At 40.0% G+C, this 21,020-nt stretch overlaps 1 protein-coding gene across 1 annotated transcript in view; it reads left to right on the forward strand.

Moving 5' to 3' along the window:
• Nucleotides 1-15,799, forward strand: part of ARL8B (ADP ribosylation factor like GTPase 8B) — a 33,690-nt gene extending 17,891 nt beyond the window's left edge. The window contains exons 2-7 of the mRNA XM_045025083.1: nucleotides 2,888-2,968; nucleotides 5,969-6,042; nucleotides 6,533-6,626; nucleotides 11,018-11,085; nucleotides 11,366-11,436; nucleotides 13,797-15,799. Of these exons, the coding sequence (XP_044881018.1) occupies nucleotides 2,888-2,968; nucleotides 5,969-6,042; nucleotides 6,533-6,626; nucleotides 11,018-11,085; nucleotides 11,366-11,436; nucleotides 13,797-13,846 (438 nt within the window). The 3' untranslated portion in view covers nucleotides 13,847-15,799. The remainder of the gene's footprint in view (nucleotides 1-2,887; nucleotides 2,969-5,968; nucleotides 6,043-6,532; nucleotides 6,627-11,017; nucleotides 11,086-11,365; nucleotides 11,437-13,796) is intronic.
• Nucleotides 15,800-21,020: the final 5,221 nt, after the last annotated feature.

The raw sequence follows: 21,020 nt of genomic DNA on the forward strand, positions 1-21,020 counted from the left end.
CCTTGGCCCCAGATTGCAGCCTGGCTGTGGCTTCCGCTCCTGCCCTGCGTCTCTGCCCCAGCTGTGGCCCCCGCCCCAGTCCTGCCCCCAGCCTTGGCCCCTCCATATCCCTGTCCATGCCCCTCCCCCCCAGAGATGTAGCCCTGTTCCTGGCCTCTACTCCTGGGGAGGTGGAGGTAAAGGGGGGCACGGTCATGGGTTTTCATGACCCTGAAAAGTTTGGGGACCACTGCTTTAGATAGTAGCAAATAGGGTAAAGGGCTCTCTGGAGAGAAGTGAAACACAGTGCACGGTGTAGGGGTGGAAAGAGTCATAAGGGCTGGAAGGAAGAGGAAAAACTTAACCAGAAGATGACTATACACAAAGCCATCCACAATCCTGTATAGGAAAGCGTGGGGAGTAGGTGTGAAACCTAAAAGGGAAGGGTACAGTCTAGGAAAGCAAGTAACATCTCTAAAAGTATCAGGTTGATGTTACAGTAGAGAGCTGTTTTCATTCTTGAAAGAACTGTGGAGTGTGGTTTGGGCACAATGGGGCTTTGGGGGCCAGAGGTGACTGGCTTGAGTAAACTTTTGAAGCCCTGGCCATCACCTTCAAAAAATGGGTCGTATTCTCTGGGTGCTCAACTGAGGCCTTTGGAGTCTGACATTTGCAAAATGCTGAGCATGCTCTGAAAACTAGGTATCGACGATATGCAGAATGGCTAGTAAGATTTTTGTGTTACAAAATAAGTGCCAAATAACCTGTCAGTTGAGAAGCATCTGGAATAATGAAATGGAACTTCACTGACCTACTCGCACAGTACCTGAGAAGTATGAGAGAAGTCTCACTCAGGACCTTTTTTCTAAGCCACTTACACGACAAAAGCAGTTTCAGTGAAAATGCAAATCTGAACTATCAATGGCTTGAAAAATCAGCAACTTAAACCTCCACTGGCAGGGTGTCTTACAGACAAAATCTTCTTAGTCACTTTTAATTGCTAGTTGCAACAATCTACAAATTATAAAGTCAAAATAGCTTCAGAATTATGCAGTAAAAAAGCCATTGGCTTCTCTGGACATGTCTTAACTCCTGAAAGACCTCTTGCAGTATAAATAGAATCTGTAAATTTACCCAAGTTGCCCACTCATTCATCTGTCACTTAAACTGTATCTTTCTTTAGACTGAGGTTGGTCTCTTCCTCTGCATTTCAGAGTTCAGTAGTAAAGGCAACATACAACACACTTGTGTAACTGCAGAGGTCTTTCTATATGATCAGTCAGATGAGCAAAGGTGAGTTTGCAAAAGTCTCTGTTTAAAAATCAACTTATGTAACAGTCTCTTTATCAGAGTTGCTGGACCCATGTGTGAATCTTTGTTTTAGGCATCCAGTTGCCTTTATTCATTGGTTCAATAATGGATAAATGCAGTGCAGAGGTAAAGGGCAACTGAACCGTAGAAGGCGCGTAACTCTGTAACCAGGAGATAGAATGACACAAGCCTGGTGTTACAAGTTGATAATTATCTTTGGCTATTACTTCGTGAACCATATTTAAAGCAGTTTTAACTTGGCTGCTTTATTTAGCTGTCCTAAGTAATATTACAGGACAGTTTAGCTACTTAATGAGTCAGGTTATGGAAAGATGCAGGCAAGATCTTGTCTTGTGGCAATATGCTATTGGAGAGATTGGATAGCTTAGAGTAATGAGGAAGCTTTCACATCCTGAGACATGTCGCAAGAGTCACCTGATTTGCTCTGATTATAGTGGACACTGACCCATTTCACAAACCTACTACAGCCAATACTATTTCAGCAGAGACCTGAGTCTGGAAGAAGGCATTTACTTTTGCAGAGGTAAACTTAAAAGTTGAGGCAGAATAGCCTGGGAAAAATCTGCACTATTGCAACCTGTACCTGTTCACCCCCCCCCCCACCCCCCACCCCCCCCCCCAAAAAAGGCCTCTAGTTTCCAGTGCCATGTAAAAGAGCTCCTTTGGCCAACATAAGCTAACACTACAGATAGAAGTAGAAACTATATCATTACTACAAAAGGAAGTACCAGTTTATACATGCACACCAGACTTCTTGTAAGACCATGATTCGTAACTAATCGTTAATACTAAATATTAATGTACAATAGCATGAAGATTCTTTCAAACCTTCAGTCACACTGAAATCCTCATGTGCTGTGTACAGGTCTGGACACACGCCACTCCCACTTTTCTGAGTACTGTTGAAATTGTGCAATATGAGATGCCAGTTTTGTTTCTCAGGAGGCTCAGAGGCTATGCAAGTTCTTCCAGCTGCCATCTTATTGATCTAGGGAGCTGAAGCATAGCTTTTCTGTGTGCATTGAAAGCCAGTCCCACTGGAGTTGACACCCTCTGTACATGTTTCCAATAGCTTAGGAAAAATACCTATTCCAGAGTGATGCAGTGAGGTTCACACAGCACACAGCTGGAATACTAAGCTCCATCACAAGAAGTGCTTGCATGGTTTTTCTTTTAGAGTTCTGTATAACCAAGACAGAGTTACTTCACATGTTCATGTGGCTTAACGTAAGCAAAGCACTTTTCCTTTCTGGTTTAGCTTCATGCACAATACTTGCTCACTAGACGTTCATTCTTTTGACTGAAATATTTCTGAATAGGCCTGAGGGAATGAGTGTGAAATCATGGTTGGAAATGAGCATTAATAGGCCTTCGTACAAAAATTAGTTCCGTCACCTATATTTTTGGTACTTCAACTATAAAATTCTCTCCTTATCTGAGGACGAGAGTAAGTTTTTTTTTGTTTTTTAAATAGCCGTGTACTGTAAACAATGTCAATCGTCCATATACATGATTCTGTGCTTAAACAGTCTCTCCTTATTGTGACAAAATCTAATACAAACTCTCTTCTATTCAGTCAGGTCAATTCAGTGAAGACATGATTCCTACAGTGGGCTTCAACATGAGGAAAGTTACTAAGGGTAATGTGACGATAAAGGTACGTCAAGAACATTTTGCTCTTTGTGGGGACAAAAGCATTAGTTTTTAAAGGGATGCTTTCAGATTAGGTCACAGTCTGAGTTCATTTCAGATAGACTTGAGAAAACTAAATTGACCTTTCATAAGTCCAGCTTTGTTTTGTCATACTAGCAGGCAAAGCGCCCCCCCTCCCCCCCCCCCCCCCAAAAACCCCCCAAAAAACCAAACACCCACCCACAACCAGACAAGCCTGTTTTGCCTGCTGGTTCTTAGTCACTAGTATAATGCTGCTTGTCTGAGTTGCAAACACTGCAGGGGAATTTCAGTTTTTTTTCCTGAAGCATTTAAAAATGCATGCAATAATCAAAGCAGAACCTTCTGTTAAACTTCTTCATGCTTAAGAGCACCTCTATATGAAAATGGAATTTTCAGCTGGCATTTCTGTTATGACTATATTCAACTCTTTTCCAGTGGAGCAGTAGGAATAACTCTTACTTAATGTGCTTGCATAGATAAAGGTTTAAATGCTGGCTTCTCTCCATGCAGCATTCAACTCTGCATTAAATGAGAAATATGCCGAAGTTACATGATGAGCGCCCCACTATGTTACTGTTATGTTTATTTTTCTTGCATCTAGAATACTATAGCATATGTGGCTCACCTTCCATTTATAGATAATAGCATCAAGATGCTGATTATGAAAGGCCATGGTTATATCAAAAGCAGTACACGCCAGAGAATGTATGGGCCATACAACACGTTTATGTATTAAGGCTCTCTGCTCATGACTAATGTCCAATGAGACTTCCCAAACTTAATAAATGAATATTTGTCTACAACCTTTCCCACTTCCCTTACCCATGCCACTGCTAAGGTACCTAGAGTGAAGCTGTAACTTTTAAAATTAAAATGACTTCTAGTTTTGGGCAAGGATGTGTTGCTTTTATATAATTAACAAATTGTAGTGTCTCCTGTCCATCTACAGCACTGTAAAGCAAACCCACTGTCAACTAAGGAGAAGCTCTGAAATTACCTTCTAGTAAACGTTATGTCAACTCTGTCGATGGAGCAGAAATCCAAGGATACTAGACTCACTTGGACTAACATGGCTCCCCGCTTTCAGAGGGTTACGGCTTCTACCAGCCTCTTGATATCATGTCCTGATCATATTCCCTCACCTCCAGTAACATCAAGTATATAGCATAAGGCTGAAATATTTTTTTGCCCATAAGTGTGTGGCTTATGATCCTTCACATGTACACATAGCTTATTGCAGAAACATACAAAGGTGTTCTATCTAGTATCTTTTTTTACCCAACGCTGACAACTGACTAATGGCACTTAATACATTCTGATTTACAATCCTGACCTGGCCTTCCACTCTCCTTCCTGGTGCTCTGACTCCTCCCTGTGCCCTTGTTTCTTAAGAAACCTGCTTCAAAGCAGGTTTTTTCAGTTGCAGCTAATTCTTCAAATGATCCACAACCTTATACCACAAGTTATGCTGGCTGTTTAAACTGCAAGAAGTGAACTTAACAGGTCTGTGTTATGGCATTGATACACTACCACGACACCTTAAAACTCATTCAGGAAATGCAAGAGTTAACCTTAAATCAGAACACTGTATTGCAAAGCCCAATTTTGCCCTCAGATTTATGCGAACATCATTGTACAGATTCATGGATGAAGTGGCCCCTGTTTGAAGGTATACATCAGGGGTGGGCAACCTACGGCCCATAGGCTGCATGCGGCCCATCAGGGTAATCTGCTGGTGGGCTGCCAGATAGCTTGTTTACATTTGCATGGCCGGCCGCAGTTTCCCATTCCCAGCCAATGGGAGCTGCGGGAAGCGGCGTGGACCTGGCCATTGCTTTCTCCAGCTCCCATTGGCCGGGAACAGCGAACCACGGCCAGTGGAAGCTGTGGATGGCCATGCAAATGTAAACCAACTGTTTGGTGGCCCGCCAGCAGATGACCCTGACAGGCTGCAGGTTGCCCACCACTGGTATACATGGTATAGAACACAACACTGATTTGAAATATGAATGACTTGAGGTTCTTCAACGTCTTGTATTGATCTTAAACTTCTAAAATTGTTACATTTACAGGCACTTGCCCTAATAGGCTAGCACATAAATATTGCTGCATTCTGCATAATCAGAAACTCTCAACTATGGAAACCCACAGTGAAATAACACAACAAGACTACTGTTACCTCACTTTTGTCAGTCTGCATTGTTCAAGGATCTAGTAAATAGTGAACTTTTTAAACTGGATCATGCCATGAAACTCTTGTAAACTGGTCTGTAGATTTGTAAAGTTCAATCACTTGAGTTTGAGTTCAAGTGTAGGACTTTTTCCTATGTATTCTGTTGTAAAGAGACTTTACTTCTAAGTTGTGCTCCAGAGACAACCTTTCCCCTTGATATGCCAGAGTTCCTTTTGTCAATCGTCATTGAGACGCTCATGCAAATAGCTGACTTCAGCATGTATGCTGAGTGCAAAGTTGCATACTCTTGCACGTGGTTCTAAAACAAAGACAGTGCGTCGTCTGTATTCTCCCTCACACAGTGAAACAAGAAGTTCTGCAACTTCTGTGAATTTTCTGAGGTGTCAAGCTTTCAGATACAAGCATGTATATTTTTACTGAGTGTGTTAAAGTAAGGGAGAGTGTGGATAGGTAACCCTGCTGACTAATGGTATGGAAAGTCCTATACTTATAGTGGAAATAGCCTTTATATGAAAGCTACTGAGAAGACATAAGGATCAAATACTTTCAAACACTTCACCTGTTTTTAATAGTTCTTTGGTCACCATAAGTATAAGATGTCTCAATTTTATAGGGACAGTCCCGATTTAGGGTTTTTTATATAGGGTCCTATTTCTCCCCTCCCCCCGCCCCCACGGTGTCCCGACTTTTCACATTCGCTGTCTGGTCACTCTATTTATACTGTGCTTTGTGATGTGTTTAAATTTTGACTTAACCTAGTGCCTAGCTAAACTTGCTTTTTCCTTTAAGATCTGGGATATAGGAGGGCAGCCACGATTCCGAAGCATGTGGGAGCGTTATTGCAGAGGTGTTAATGCTATTGTGTAAGTATAGACAGTATGAGGCTGCTCTCATCAGCTGTAGATTTTTTCTTCTTCTTTGCAGCTGAGAAATAAGCCTTTGGTTTGCACTTCAATTTGCAAACTAGTGTTCTGTTTTATCTTAAAATTCTGTTGTAGCCCCTCTAAACTAGCTTTTGAATGATGTTGGGAAGAACTAAGGCCTGTTTGCTTTTTAGCTATTGTTTATGTAACTTCTGTTCTAATATATTAACCTCTTGACATATGAAATCATCTGCATGACTTTCTGACAGTATGTAGTTTGACTGCCCCAACTCTAGTACATTTTAAAAGGGAGAGATTATCAAGCTCTACTTGGCTGACCAATAGCTGACCAGTATTTGGGACAATTGCCCCCTCTGCAAGACTTCTAAATTTGTCCTGAAACTCAATACTGGTGCCAATATCTTAGTTTCTGAAGCTTATAAACCTGCTTAAGTTGTTGAATAACTAAATTTACATCATCTTTTTAAAGATATATGGTAGATGCTGCTGATCGTGAAAAGATAGAAGCCTCTCGAAATGAACTGCATAACCTTCTAGACAAACCACAGTTACAAGGAATCCCTGTAAGTAGTATATTCTGGCTCTAACATTGCATGGTTGGTATCAGTGAAAAGGTAGGTGAGGTAATATCTTTTATTGGATCAACTTCTGTTGGTGGAAGGTACAAGCTTCCGAGCTGCCCAACTGCTCTTCAGGTCTGGGGAAGAAAGCAGAGAATCTGAGGTAAATACAAGTTGGGACAGATGGTTAAGCAGAAGAGTTAACATAATTGTTTTTGGGGTATTTAATGCACAGGATGAGGTACACCACATCTGAGAGTCATGTAGACCCAGGAATTTTGAAAGGTGGGTATTGATGGTTGCAGGGGAAATATGTCTGCAGGTTTTGCATCTATTCTGCCATGGTCTGGTGCTGCTTTGAGTTGGTGTCCTGGTCTGTGGGGAGCTTGCTTCTGATGATGAACTTGGCAAGGTTGGGGCATTGTTTGAAGACCAGAAAAGGGGGGGTTTAGGAAAGATTTCTTTCCGGATGTGGTTTCCATCAAATATTGGCTGTAATTGTTTGATAATGTGATGTTTGCAGACCAGGTGCCAGCTAATGCCAAGGGCACTAGGCCTCACTGAACACTGATGCATGCATAGCTGGAAACCAACTTGTTCCTTCTTGTGTGTTAGCATTATTAAAACAGATAAGTTGACAAGAATGTGTTTTAGTACTTACATGTGATGAAATGCTTGTAGGATGCTGCGTGTATTGATCTTGTTTATGACATCTGTGGCCCATGGTGAAGGTTGTAGTGAGTGCATTGTAAATCTCTAATTGTGTAACTTGGGAAAGAAGCATTAATTAAAGCAAAGTGCTGGTCCTTCACACAAGAAGGCCTATTGAAATCAAATGAGCCACTGTGAAACAACAAAGAATGACGACATCGTTGGTTTGAGGGTCTCTCCCCACACACCCATGAAGAGGAGGTAGGTGCTGCCACTTGTTCCATCAGTTTGAACTCTGGGGAAGGGAATAAAAATTCCTGACCAGATGGAATTGCATCACTATGCTGCTTGGAATTTGGAGAGGGCAATATCTGTAAGTTTAGCGTAGCTTGTGTTAGCCCTAACGGACATATAGACCGTGCATCTTACGGCAGCTTCTATTACCTTTTGAAACCTAAGACTGTAACTCATTTGTGTGTGTTTACCTGCTGTAACCTTCTATATAACTCTAATTCCTTTTTCTTGGTTAACAGATCTTTAGTTGGTTTATAGAATTGGCCACAAGCATTGTCTTTGAGAGATCTAAGGTAGAGTTGACTGGGGTAAGTGACTCGTCCTTTGGGACTGGGAGTAACCTGAATATTGTGACCTTTGGTATAAGGGACCATCCGTCACAAAGGCAAGCTTGCCTAGGTGGCAAGATAAACGAGAGTACCCGAGGGGGGCTGTCTGTGACTCCATGTTAAGGCTGTTGTAGTGCTTGAGGTGTTCACACTCAATACTTGGTTTGTGAAATCTAGGTATAGACAACACAACCAGTTTGGGATTTTTGCCCTGTTTCTTAAGTCTGCCTTGAGACTGGCACTCAAGGTCATGAGCCATTCTGGAAAGCTTGACAGATATTCAGTATGGGTTCCCATCTGGGATGTTGGCTCACAACTAGGAGTGTGTTGTATGAAGGGTTTTTTTTCTGTACTGAAGCAGATTTCCCCTGGGGTATTTAGGTGGCCATTAACATGATGTGATCTACTTCTCTGAAGTGTCCTTGTTTTGGTGAAGGTGGTTTTAAGTGTGTTAAGGTGTATATCCCAGACTTTCTCCTCGGAGCATATTTGTGGTATCTGAGTGCCTGGCTGTAGAGAAGACTTCTTGGGGTGTTTGGAGTGGTTGCTGGATCTAGGAAGGCAAGTGTAGTGATCGGTGGGCTACTTGGGTTTACAGCTGTTTTTAGGGTTCCATTGTTTGAGCAAATTATGGTGTCCAGGAAGTGATCTTGCTGTGGGAGTATTCTGGAGAGAGTTTGATGGATGCATGGTGGTGGTTGAAGTTGTGGTGGAAATCTGAGGAAGTTTAGGTGTTCTGTCTAGAGGATGAAAATATAATTGATGAAATCTCAGGTATATCATTGACTTCATGGTGCACTTTTCCAGAAATTCTTCCTCAAGGTGGTCCATAAAGAGGCTTCCATATTGGGGAGCCATCATAGTACATGTGGCTGTTCCCAGGGTTTGGACAAAGTGTGTGTGTGTTTGTTTGTTAAATGTGGGTGAAAATTAAATGGATGTGCTTGGTGATCTGTTTTGGGTGGATTTGAGTATTGTACATTATCTTATATGCATGAGGCAGACAATGATGCCATCATAGTGAGGGATGTTGGTATATAGCGAGGTGAACACCATCCTTGCCACCATGGAGGTTTGAGTGAGATTGTTCATGGTATGGAGTTTCTGGAGGAAGCTGGTAGTGCTGTGGAGGAAGGAGAACCTTTGTGTGGTGAGTGACCCAAGGATGGTTTCTATGAGTCCTGATATTCTTTCAGTAAGAGTGCTGTGGCCAGATATGATGGGTCTGCCTGGGTTTCCCCTCTTTGTGTACCTTGGGAAGCATGTAGAACAATTCTAGGCTGGGTTTGTGGGGGATGAGGTTGTGGAGTTTTTTCTTGGAGCTTTTTGGGGGAAGGATTTGATGGTATCTTTCAAGTTCCTGTGTGAATTGTGGTGTGTTCTTAATAGGTGGTGTCAGTTGTCTGTTGGCCTCATTGACATAGTTATGATTAAATGTACGATAGCATCCGCTCCGTCTGCAAGTTTGATCGCTATCTGCTGGTTGGGATTCAGGGACTGTGCAAAACCTTCAGACATATCTCCAGTGCTACAATGATCAGTACCTTTTCAAGATTCATGGATCTGACATGTGCCTATCACAACATGTGGTGTGCCTCATCCAGTGCATTAAATGCCCCAATCACAACTATTAGGTGAAACCAGACAATCACTATGCTCTCAAATGATTTTATAGAAAAATGATAAAAGACCAAAACACTGTATCACCCAGGGTTGAACATTATATACACACACACACACACACACACACACACACACACACACACACACACACACACACACACACACACACACACCCCACGCCAGATCTTATCTTTCAATAATTGTCCTCAAAGAGAACCTGTACAACATACTCAAAAGGTGAGGTTGGGAACTTAACTTTGTAAGTCTGCTAGACAACAACAAAAAATGGACTTAAGAGGGACACTGGTTTTATGGCTCATGACAACAATTTGTAACACACCACACTGCCTGCTGTCCTTAATTGCCCTCTTCATTTCAAGTGCGCCTACAATTTGTGTTAAACCTTCTGCTTAACAGTCTCTGTCCCAACTTGTATTTACCTCAGACACTCTGCTTCCTTCCCCAGACTTGGAGAAGAGCTCTGTTTAGGTTGAAAGTTTGTACCTTCCACTAACAGAAATTGGTCCAGTAAAGTACTACGTCACCTACCTTGTGTCTTTCTCATCCTGGGACCAACACAGTTACAACACTGCAAACCTACTCAGTCTCAGGCAGATTTGTATGCACATTTAGTAACTTCAAATGAAATGTAAGTTATGCAAATCTGTAGATTAAATCTTAGAGATTAAGCAGATGAGGTTGGTTCTTCATGGTAAAGTTTGCACAAGCTAATACTTATCACCTACCATGTCTGTTCTATTTTACTTTGCATTTTTATAATGCAGCTATCCCATGCTTTAGGCACATCTTCCTCAATGCTGTTTGAATTTTTTTCAGCACCTACTACAAGTAAATCATTTAGGGCAGGGACAGGTTTACTGTGTACAAAGAGAGGTGAAAACATTATCTAGTGCCTAACACAATGGGGCCTTGATCTGGCTCGGGCCTCTAGATGTTACCATAACACAATAATAGTCAATAAATTACCAATGTGGGGCAAAGCGTAATCCACAATTTTTAATTTAGAAACACAAGCAGAGATCTGGGAAACTTTGGTACAAAGGTAAACCCAGTAACCATAGAGGTAAGCCATGAGAAGAATCCACTCTTCAATCCAAAAATGGGGGCAATGGGTGGAGGAATAGCAGACCTCCATGAAAGAGGAGCCCTAAAGCACAGGAAACTGAAATAAGACCTGCTGATTGTCCTAAAGACAGCCATTAAGGACTTGAGCAGACCTCTGGAAGGGGCTTTCATAATCGGGTTTTGAGGATTCTGTTTTGACCGTAGTATTTTAACAGCTGAGGCGTTATTGATAAAATAGACTGAGAGGAGGTGCAAACACTCAAATCCAAGGTATTAATCTCGCTACAATGCCTTGAAAATGACACAGACCAATGTTTTGTCTCCCTGTGTTCAAAGTAAAATATACATCCTTACTTGATGACTGCCTGTGGTTGTGAGCAATGTTGTAATGCTTATCACTGTTTGTTTTAGGTTCTAGTACTTGGAAACAAGAGAGACCTTACTAATGCTCTGGATGAGAAGCAGCTAATTGAAAAGATGTAAGTCTTAAAGAAGATGTGGTTAAGGGAGAGTCTACTGTAATTTTAATTTACTAAATTCTTACAAATATCTGTCTTAAGCTATAGAAAATAATTAACAAATTTCAGCTTATTGTGCTGGTGTCTTATTTACAGTTGATGGCTTGAAACGCTATAGAGAAACAAGCTTGCATACAGTAGATTAAGTGATAGTGTCTTGGAAATGTTAAGTGACTAATGTAAAAATGAGATCTTACTTTAAGTTATCACCAAATATTACTATATTTCTCCTCTCTTTCAGGAATCTGGCTGCTATTCAGGACAGAGAAATTTGCTGCTATTCAATTTCTTGCAAAGAAAAGGATAATATAGGTAACACTTAACCCAGAAATGCCAATTTGAGAAAGATAAACTGGAAGTACTCACTCTAACCTCTTATCTGTGTTAGACATAGGCAATGAGTCTGAGCCATTTTCACAGTGCCATACAGTATAAATTCATTATAGTAACTTCCTCAGTGTCATTTTAGTACAAATAATGTTATGCCGTTTTGGAGGAGTTAAGAAGCACTGAACTTGAAGCCTTTACAATTCTTGTATCCAGTCAGTGAAATGAAGTTTATTGCATTACTTCAGCTAGTCTCTAGTTATGAGCTGCAAGCTAGAAATAGCAAATTTAGCTAAAATAGTGCTGTATAAAATACAGCAGTTCATATCTTAAACTAATCTTTTAGATTTGAAGCTTATGAAAAGAACTGTAGCTAGGTTCTAGTGCTCAAACTGGTTTCATAGATGCTTATCCATGATTTTATCAGAGGAAATGAAGCATGTGAATGCATAGAGGCTCAAATTCCTTATTGCATAACAAATCTCATTTGTTTGGTGCAGTAGTGGGTGTTCTGTTTCTTTTACTTATGGGCTAGATGCATCAGAGGGATGCTTAGGCAAATATGGAGGGAGAAGTGTGCAATCTGCTTCGCTAGGTAACAAAATGTTACGTGTTCCACCTGCTCTACCGGTATAAGAAGGCCAGCTTGTTGAGGCTGTTGCATGACCTTAAATGACTAATGCTGCAACATGCACAAGGCTGTTGCATTGCCAAGATCGGGGGGAAGCTAGATTCTCATATGGTGACTTGACCATATCTATTATCTCATTAACCATTCTGGGTAACAGATGACCAGTATATAAAAAGATGTTCCCTTAGGGAACAACTTCTTTATCATTGCCTTTTTATAATATGAAATTAAGTTACCACTTTGAGTGGATGTAGCTAACCTTTATCTTCAAACCACATTTTCTGGAATCAGTCCTTCCAAACCAAGTTTCAGACATAAGGATGTTGTAGATTATCTGCAGGGCATCAAACTAGGACACCCCTGGTTTGTATTTCTGGCTGTTAATGTCCATGAATCTTCCTGTGCTTCAACAGTCTTGATTGCTCAGGGAATTGACATGGGTAAGAATCCCTTTGGATTTTCATTACACTCTCTGCTTACAACATTGGAACAGCGACAACACATGTGCCGATAACATCACCTGTCTAAATAATCAAAGATAGAAGGGTAAACATCAGAGTACAGATGAGTAAACTGAGAATACTGGCTCAGTCACAGTTAATTAGCATCTGAACTAGGAGTAGGATATTCCCAGGCTAGTGTGCTTGAGGTTTATGTAGCTGACTAAAGGTAGCTTCCCCTGAACATGGTATTATACAGCTAGTAAGATCCAATATGTGTGTGGAATAAGAGAAGACTATGGCTTCGGTTCTTTTTATTTTATTTTTTTAAATTTACATTGTTTTGGGGATTGCCTAATGCTATGGTCCTCAGATGTACCCAGGTATTCCTTCCACTGGCTTCATATTAGGTGCTGTTGAAATTTGCTCATTTATGTGGCACTTCTGAGGGTATAGGAGGGGGCAGTAGGACCAGGTACCAGTGAGTCTCCTACAACAGAAATCTCTTGGTAGTGAATATGAGCAAGCTGCTATCGCCTCTCTTCTGGGTCACAAGATGAAAACCAATGAGTTACGTTTTCTTACCTAGCAGCAGTTTTCCCCCATAGTACACTGCGTTACATAAACTGCTCCCTTTTGGCTTTCTGTGCCTTATATTTTAGGAACAAGACGACGAGCACCTGCCTCAAATGTACAGGTTTCATGTCTTCCACCAACCTTTACTCACATCTCTAGGCTAAATGCTTCTGGTTGCCTCATCAGGAGGTTAAGGTCCAGAGAGGAAAAAGGGATTGATGGGGGATTTTGTGTTAAATAAGCAAACTCTGTAGTCTGGCTGTTTCATGTTTTCTAACCTTCTTAATGCATCCAGCTTGCTCTGATTATTACAGTGTGTTAGGCACTTGACTTAATTCGCTCTCCATGTTGTCTCATGTTTTTTCCTTGAGATTTCATAGTCTTTTTATAGTTGACCAACTGGCCAGAAGCATGAGATCATGGTGAAAACTGGCAGTTCTTCCAAATTGGAATGCTAAGAGTGCCATCTTCCTTCAAGGAAAAACTGCATATGTTTTAACTTCCCATACAGACTCCTTTGGAGGTATGGGGGGAGGGGAAATTTCTCCAGCCTGTGAAGGTTTCTCTCAGCTGTGTACTGAGAACAGTATCTTGGAAGAACTTCTAGAACACACAAAAAATGAGCTTTCCAGTGTAGCTTAAAACTTTAGCTATATGTGAAAAATCTTAACACCAGTGCATCTTTTGTTTTCCGTTAGATATCACGCTTCAGTGGCTTATTCAGCATTCAAAATCTAGAAGAAGCTGAAATCTTCCTGGAATCTCCCAGCTGGCCATAATCTCAGAATTGTCCACTCCCTCCATGATGAATTACTACTCAATAGTCCTCTTGTATCCAAGAAATGGCCTTTTTCAGTTCATTTCTCATGTGCACTGCTGAAGACCTATATTCCTGTTCCTATCACAAAATCAACTAGAGTTGTCATGATAAAGTCAGCACAAAGGTTTATTTTACAGCTGTCTAAAGAGTGTGTGTGGGTGGCTGGAGGCTTTTTAAAAATTATCTGTACCATATTAAATGAGAGTACACTTCTGTTCTGGTCTTTCTGGGCCAGATTTTTATATTTGATTTTCAGAATGTTAAAATATTTTATTTCTAGTGTTTAGTGGCTTGAAGATGCTGACACTGCACAGCATTAAGATTCTAGTGCCATATAAGGCATTTAGAAAACCTTTAAGTGTGATGTGGGATGCTAACTTATTTTTAATCTCACAATGCATGTGAGGTGCATACTGTAAAATTTAGAAATGGAAACTGTCTGCATATGGGAGCACTAGGTCAGCATAATTAATTCTACAGATGGGACTTTATGTAGTCACTTTTAGGCACCACTTTTCTGATGAATTAGAAAAGCCAAACCTTGTATTTGTCCAGATCATTACTTGTATCTTCCTTTTTGTTTAACGTTTTATGGGGATGGAAATGGAATATTTTACTAACAGCTTTCAACAGTTGGAGTATTCTAGAAGACTAAACAAATTGCTAAGAGCATTGCTTTGCTCACAAATGCATTTTTCTATCTCCAGATGCTTTAAATGATCTTTGTCTGAAACACCAGAACAAATCTGAGTTGCTGCATGATATTCAAATAACTTTATTTTGGTAATCAGTGATACTATTGACTTTCAGCACTGCACCTGTGTCACTGTCAAGTCAGTGTCTCTTATTCATGGAATAGCTGGGCACAGTTTCACCTGGTGCTATGGAATATCTAGCTATTGTGACAACTCTAGACATGCCTGCTTTCTCAATGTAATCATGTGCAAAGTCTACAGGTTGTAAGTTGAAATATTTTATTGTGTCTCAAAGCACAAGAAAGCCAATGAATTGATCCTGTTTCTTGATTAGCTTCTACAGTATAGAGAAATATGTATAAACTAAAGATTGTAACATGTCTTTGTAGCTATACTTTCTCAGTGACTTCAGTATATTTAAAGGGACAGACTTGTCAAGACTGGTTTGTTCATATAGTAATGTTAATGTAGCCCACTATAGTGTACACAACTATGATACACCTGCTTGTGTTGCCTCACACTGTGTGTGATTCTTTTAAGCAGCACCTAAACATAGATTCAGATGGTGCACTTTCAGAACCTTCAGTTGTGAACACTTTCGTCCATCACATAATTAAGACAAACTAGTTTTAATTTAGATTGCTATGGCCTTACTGTTCTGTACCAACTACTGCACTGTGCGCACACTACATGTTGTCTTCATTCATAAACTCTGCTTGTATTTTAGTTTGTCCTTTCATTCTCTGAAGCATGGTTTCAATTAATCTCAGACTAGTGTTGGTGCTGTAGAGAGGGGTATATTAACTTGCTGCTGTAGTCACTAGTTCACCATGAACTGCTACAGTTACTTTATTTAGCAACTTTGCTTGTGCCTAAAAATAAGGAAACAGAACTAGAATGTGTGAATCTTTCTGTGTGGGGACCAGGTCACTGTTTAGTTAACTGGCCTATAGCTGAACTTGATGTGTTTGGTGTGTATCTACTTGACTGCTTTTAGAATTTATGGCATCCAAACACTACTACCAACTGTTAACCTGTGCATTAATCTCTGCATGTGAACAACTTATATAATTACTGAACTTTGTAAATAAGTGATTTTTTTATTTAGATGGATGCATATTGTTGGTTTACTGCTCTTCAGCTTTATTCAATAAACTTACATTTTGAGGGTTGTATTGACACTTACCTTACTGACTCCTCCTGGCTTAATGTCTTTCTATGGGCCATGGGCAAATACTAACTGTATTCTGACTTCTAAAGTGAAACAGGAAGTCAAATTATAAAAGAGATTGGACAACATACAGTGTTTCATGGACGGAATGGCTGCTCAGTCTGAAACTTGCCCTACTTGCCTCTTCTTTGCACATAGAACTCATAACTGGATGCTTGGATTCTGGAAGAAAACAGAATGGACTGTTGTGATCATCTGGTCTGACCCACCTAACACAGGGCAGGCCATAGAACTTCCTCAAAATAATTCCTAGAGCATATCTCTGAGAATAATGTCCAATGTTGATTTAAAAACTGTCTGATGAAGAATCCACCATGACCTTGGGTAAATTGTTCGAGTGGTTAATTGCCCTCACAGTTAAATTCAGACTGGAAATAAGGTGTAAATTTTTGTCTAGCTTCAACTTCCAACCATTGGATGGTGTTATACCTTTCTCTGCTAGACCGAAGAGCCCATTATTAAACATTTGTTCCTCATGTAGATACTTAAACTGTCATCCAGTTGCCCTTACAGTCTCTTTGTTAAGCTGAATAGATTGAGCTCCTTGACTATCGCTGTAAGGACTGTTTTGTTTTCAGACCTTTAATCATTTTCCTGGCTCTTCTCTGAACTCTCTTCAGTTTATCAACATCCTTGAATTGTACACTAGAACTGGACACAGTTTTCCAGCAGCAGACGCACCAGTGCCAAATACAAAGGTAAAATAACCTTTTTATTCCTATTCAAGATTCCCTGGTGTAGACGTCCAAGGATTGCATTAGCCCTTTTGGCCACAGTATTGGTGATCTGTCCTCTTCATTATTTACCACTCCCCCAATTTTTCTCATCTGCAAAAACTTTGACTTTTTTTTGTTTTTCTTCCAGGTCATTAATAAATAGTGTAGGGCTAAGAACTGATCCCTGTGCGACCCCCCCACTAGAAACACACACTTTGAATGATGATTCCCTGTTCGCAATTACATATTGAGACTTATCAGTTAGCCAGCTTTTAATCAGTTTGTGTACCATGTTAATTTTGTCTTTCTAGTCTTTTTTCATCAAAATGTCATGCAGTACCAAGTCAAATACCGTATGGAACTCTAAGTATATTACATCAATGCTATTACCTGTATCAGGTAAACTTGTAATCTCATCAAAAAGTATCAGATTAGTTTGATCTATTTTTCCATAAACTGATGTTGACTGGCATTGTTTACCCTCTTTAATTAATAATCAGGTCCTGTGTCAGGCGCTACATCGGGGTTTTAAACTGGGGGTCGGGACCCCTCAGGAGGTTGCAAGGTTATTACACGGGGGGGGTCGCGAGCTGTCAGCCTCCACCCTAAACCCCACTTTACCTCCAGCATTCATAATGGTGTTAAATATATAAAAAAGTGTTTATAAGGGGGGGGGCACACTCAGAGGTTTGCTATGCGAAAGGGGTCACCAGTACAAAAGTTTGAGAACTACTGCGCTATACTATCTTGTTCAGAAGTGATGTCGGATTAACAGGTCTATAACTACCCAGGTCATCCCGTTCACCCCTTCTAAATATTTGCACAACATTAGCTTTCTTCTGTAACTTCCCTGGTGTTCCAAGATTTATTGATGATCAACATTAAAGGTCCAGTGGGCTCCTCAGCCCTTTTAAAACTCTTAGATGCAAGTTATCTGAACCTGCTGATTTTAAAAATGTTTATCTTCAATAGCTGCTATTTAACATCATCCTGAGGTCCTAGTGGAATGGAACAAGTGTTACATGGCTACCTCGGTCTTATTGCAGTTACAAAACAAATATTTATTAAACACTTCTGCCTTTTTTGTATTATATTACTAATTCTACCATTTCCATCTAGTAAGACTAATACCATTGTTAGGATTATTTTTGTTCCCTATATACTTTAAAAACTCTTTATTGTCCTTAACTTTGCTGGCCATAGGTAGAGCCCTGGGCGGATACAAATTTTATATCCGCATCCGATCCTCAAGATGCAAAAATAGTCCACATATACCACATAAAGCAGATATCTGTGGATTTGCAGGGTTCTGACCATAGATTTCTCCTTGTATCCCTTTTGCTTTCCTTAAACATTTTCCTCAATTCCTAGCTTTGAACTTCACCTTTCTTCCATTTGTTTATACTGTCTCTGTCTCTCTCATGTCTAACCCAGGTCGGGTTTTGTATCCAGTACGGCCTTCTTGATTGTGGCTTTTTGGGCATCTAGTAAAGTATTCTTTAAACAATTCCCAATTACCATTCACATGTTTCTGATAATATTCTTCCTCCCATGTGAATTGTCTCATAATTGCTGTTAGATTTGTGAAATTAGCCCTTATAAATCACCAAGTATATGAGCACTGGTCTGGACTTTATTCTGTTTTTGCACATTATAAATGTGATCATTTCTATCTACCATTACTATTTTTTAGTTCTGTGATCCAATTTCTCTATATGTCAAGACAAGGTCTAATACAGAATTCCCTGATGTTGGATGCAACATTTTTTTTGAGTTAGGAAGCTGTCAACTATAATATTTTAGAAAATTCCAAGGATGTTGTTTTAGTACTGGCAGCATATGACCTCCAGTGTACATCACTCAAGTTGAAGTTCCCTATAGTTGCACAGGTTTTTTCCCCCACTTGCTATAAATAGGTGTGACGGGAGATGGTCATCCTGTTCCCTAGTGTGACTTGATGGTCTATAGCAGATGCTAACTAATACCCCTTTTTTGCTTTTATCTGCTAGGATGTTGATCCAGAAGCATTCAAGATAATTTTATACTGAGGTATCAGTGACTTAAACAAGTAATAGCATATTTTGAATGCTTTTTTTAAGGCCATAGGGTCTGAAACCTTTCTAAACAAAATGTACGTGTTGGGTCTTACTATTTGAGTATTCCTTTAAGAAAATTGGGTCTCTTAGAGGTAAAAAATAGAGAAGTAAACTCCTGATATAACTATGCATTTAATTAATGTTGGGCATCAATCATGCTTTCATTATTTCCTGGTTGAGAGGTGTGAATCTCCCACATTTGTTGGCTTGAAAAACTCTTGTCTGGGCTGGTAGATCATCCGAATGAAATTAAAAGTGCTGTATAGTTCCCACAGTCAACCTTAATGAATATATCCTAGTAGATACACACAGCAATTCTCCCTACAAATTTAATGATTATACATGTGTGCGCGCGCGCGCACACACACACACACTTTAATACTCTGTCTGGCTGAAGCAGAATGTTGTATCATACGAAAAACTACAACATTTGAAACAAGACTTTTCCTTAACAAAGTTGATAATACTGCTATCTTTGGGTTGTTAGATCACTAACTTATAATATTTTGGCCATTTGCTGTGGGTGTCCCATATTGCGTTGTACAATTTGATTTCTAGCCAATTTTTTTTAAACTGTGTCTAATTAGCATAAGAATACCATTTCTTCCCATGTGGCATGCCTCAACTCTGCTCCCTACTGGCTCTGTTTTACTTTGCACTCAACCCAAACTCCTAAAAAGATAATAGTAGAAATATAAATGTAGGTGGTAAGGAATATAAGTTCCAGTTCTTAAGCAAGCAATTTTAACTAACTGGCTGACTTAAAACTGTGTATCATGTGAGAAACTGAACAGAAAAAATCCATCTATTTGAATTTTTTTGTCCCTGAAACGCTAGCTTGTTGAAGACTGCTTGGCCTCGCTAAAGCATAGTAACTTTTTACTATATGCTGCCCTAAGCTTAATGATGACAAGGGGTAATAAGTATATGCCCTAGTAATACATTTTTTATTTTTATGTGCCACTTAAAAAGTGGGAAATGCACACATTCACTCAGCAAGGGTGGATATATGCATACTTATTTTTAAAGGGACAAAATACTTGTGCATAGTAGTCTACATGGTAGTGTGGCTGCTCTTAGAATAGATGTGTTCATGCACTATTTGAAATTTCAATCTGCTCCCTATCCCCAGTCCATTCACTGGATGACGTGTATTGCAAGGGGGCAGAATTTAGGTGTTAGAGGAAAATGTAAATCGGGCATTTCCTATCTTTTATGAAGGGTTAACTTTGCAACCTAACTATCTTTCTCTTAACATAGGGTTTTAAAATGTAATTTTCTAGGTATTTTAACAGAAAAAGGTAATCAGAGGGGTTCTGCCCCATGTGCTGTCTCAAAGAGGAGGAATGGGATAGTGGGACCATGTGTCTGGTCTGAGGGGTGTAATTGGATGGGCAGGAGAGCCCAGCTTGACTTGCCTCCCTTCTTCTATCACATCTTTCATTCTCTTGTATCCCTACTAACAGCTGATCCAGCAGTTCCCAGGATTCCCAATGCTGCTATTGCTGCTGCTTTGCCAGCAGCATGGGGCTGACCCTTTCAAATGTTCATATGTTATGGAGCCAAAATGTTCCAGAACACCTCAAGTGAGAAGGAAAATGGTGACTTTTAATGAAGAAATTCAGATAAACCTGTTTGGATTTTCATGGGACAAGTAAAAGGCAGCTCAGCCTGAGGGCTTTGTCCCTGTTGAATTTCCAAGTGCAAGTGTTAGTGCTTCGCAAAAAAGGTCACATGAATCTTCTATAATGGGAAGTGCTAGGTAAGCTAAATATTAGGGTTCTCCCCAGTTCCTCCCTATACTTTTATGGATGCCTCTTGCAGTAGCAAGCAACAGGTGCTATAGCTAGTATATAAAGCAGTGATCTGGAAGTTGAGATATGGCTTCTGTTTCCAGCTCTAAAACTGACTTGCTGTGTGACCTTATGCAAGTCACTTAACCTTATTCATTCTTGCGGCTCAATCTCCCTATGTGTAAAATGGAGAAAACCAGGTAACGCTCAATAATGAAAAACACTCTAAGTACTATCACTTGTGTGTTATATACGTATACATTTTCATATATAAAGTCTTGTGTATGTGCATAAAAAAAACTAGCTCCTTCTAGATACTGATGTAATTATTAAGCCTTGGTTTTTAAATGTTAAAAATCATAGAGTTATGAGTATTAAATTGACAAATGAGGCTATGACTAATTTCCAAGTTGTCTCTATCCATCTTTTTCTTTTGGTCTATTGGCCTGTAGTTGGGTAGGTGGAAATCCCATTGAAAATTGCAGAAACCATAGACTAGACCTCTGTATATAATGGATTTCATCACATATTTAAATACCTTGTACAATATGGTGAACAGTGTGTGCCAGTC

This window comes from Mauremys mutica, chromosome 7, assembly GCF_020497125.1.
Source record: "Mauremys mutica isolate MM-2020 ecotype Southern chromosome 7, ASM2049712v1, whole genome shotgun sequence".
Lineage (NCBI taxonomy): Eukaryota > Metazoa > Chordata > Testudines > Geoemydidae > Mauremys > Mauremys mutica.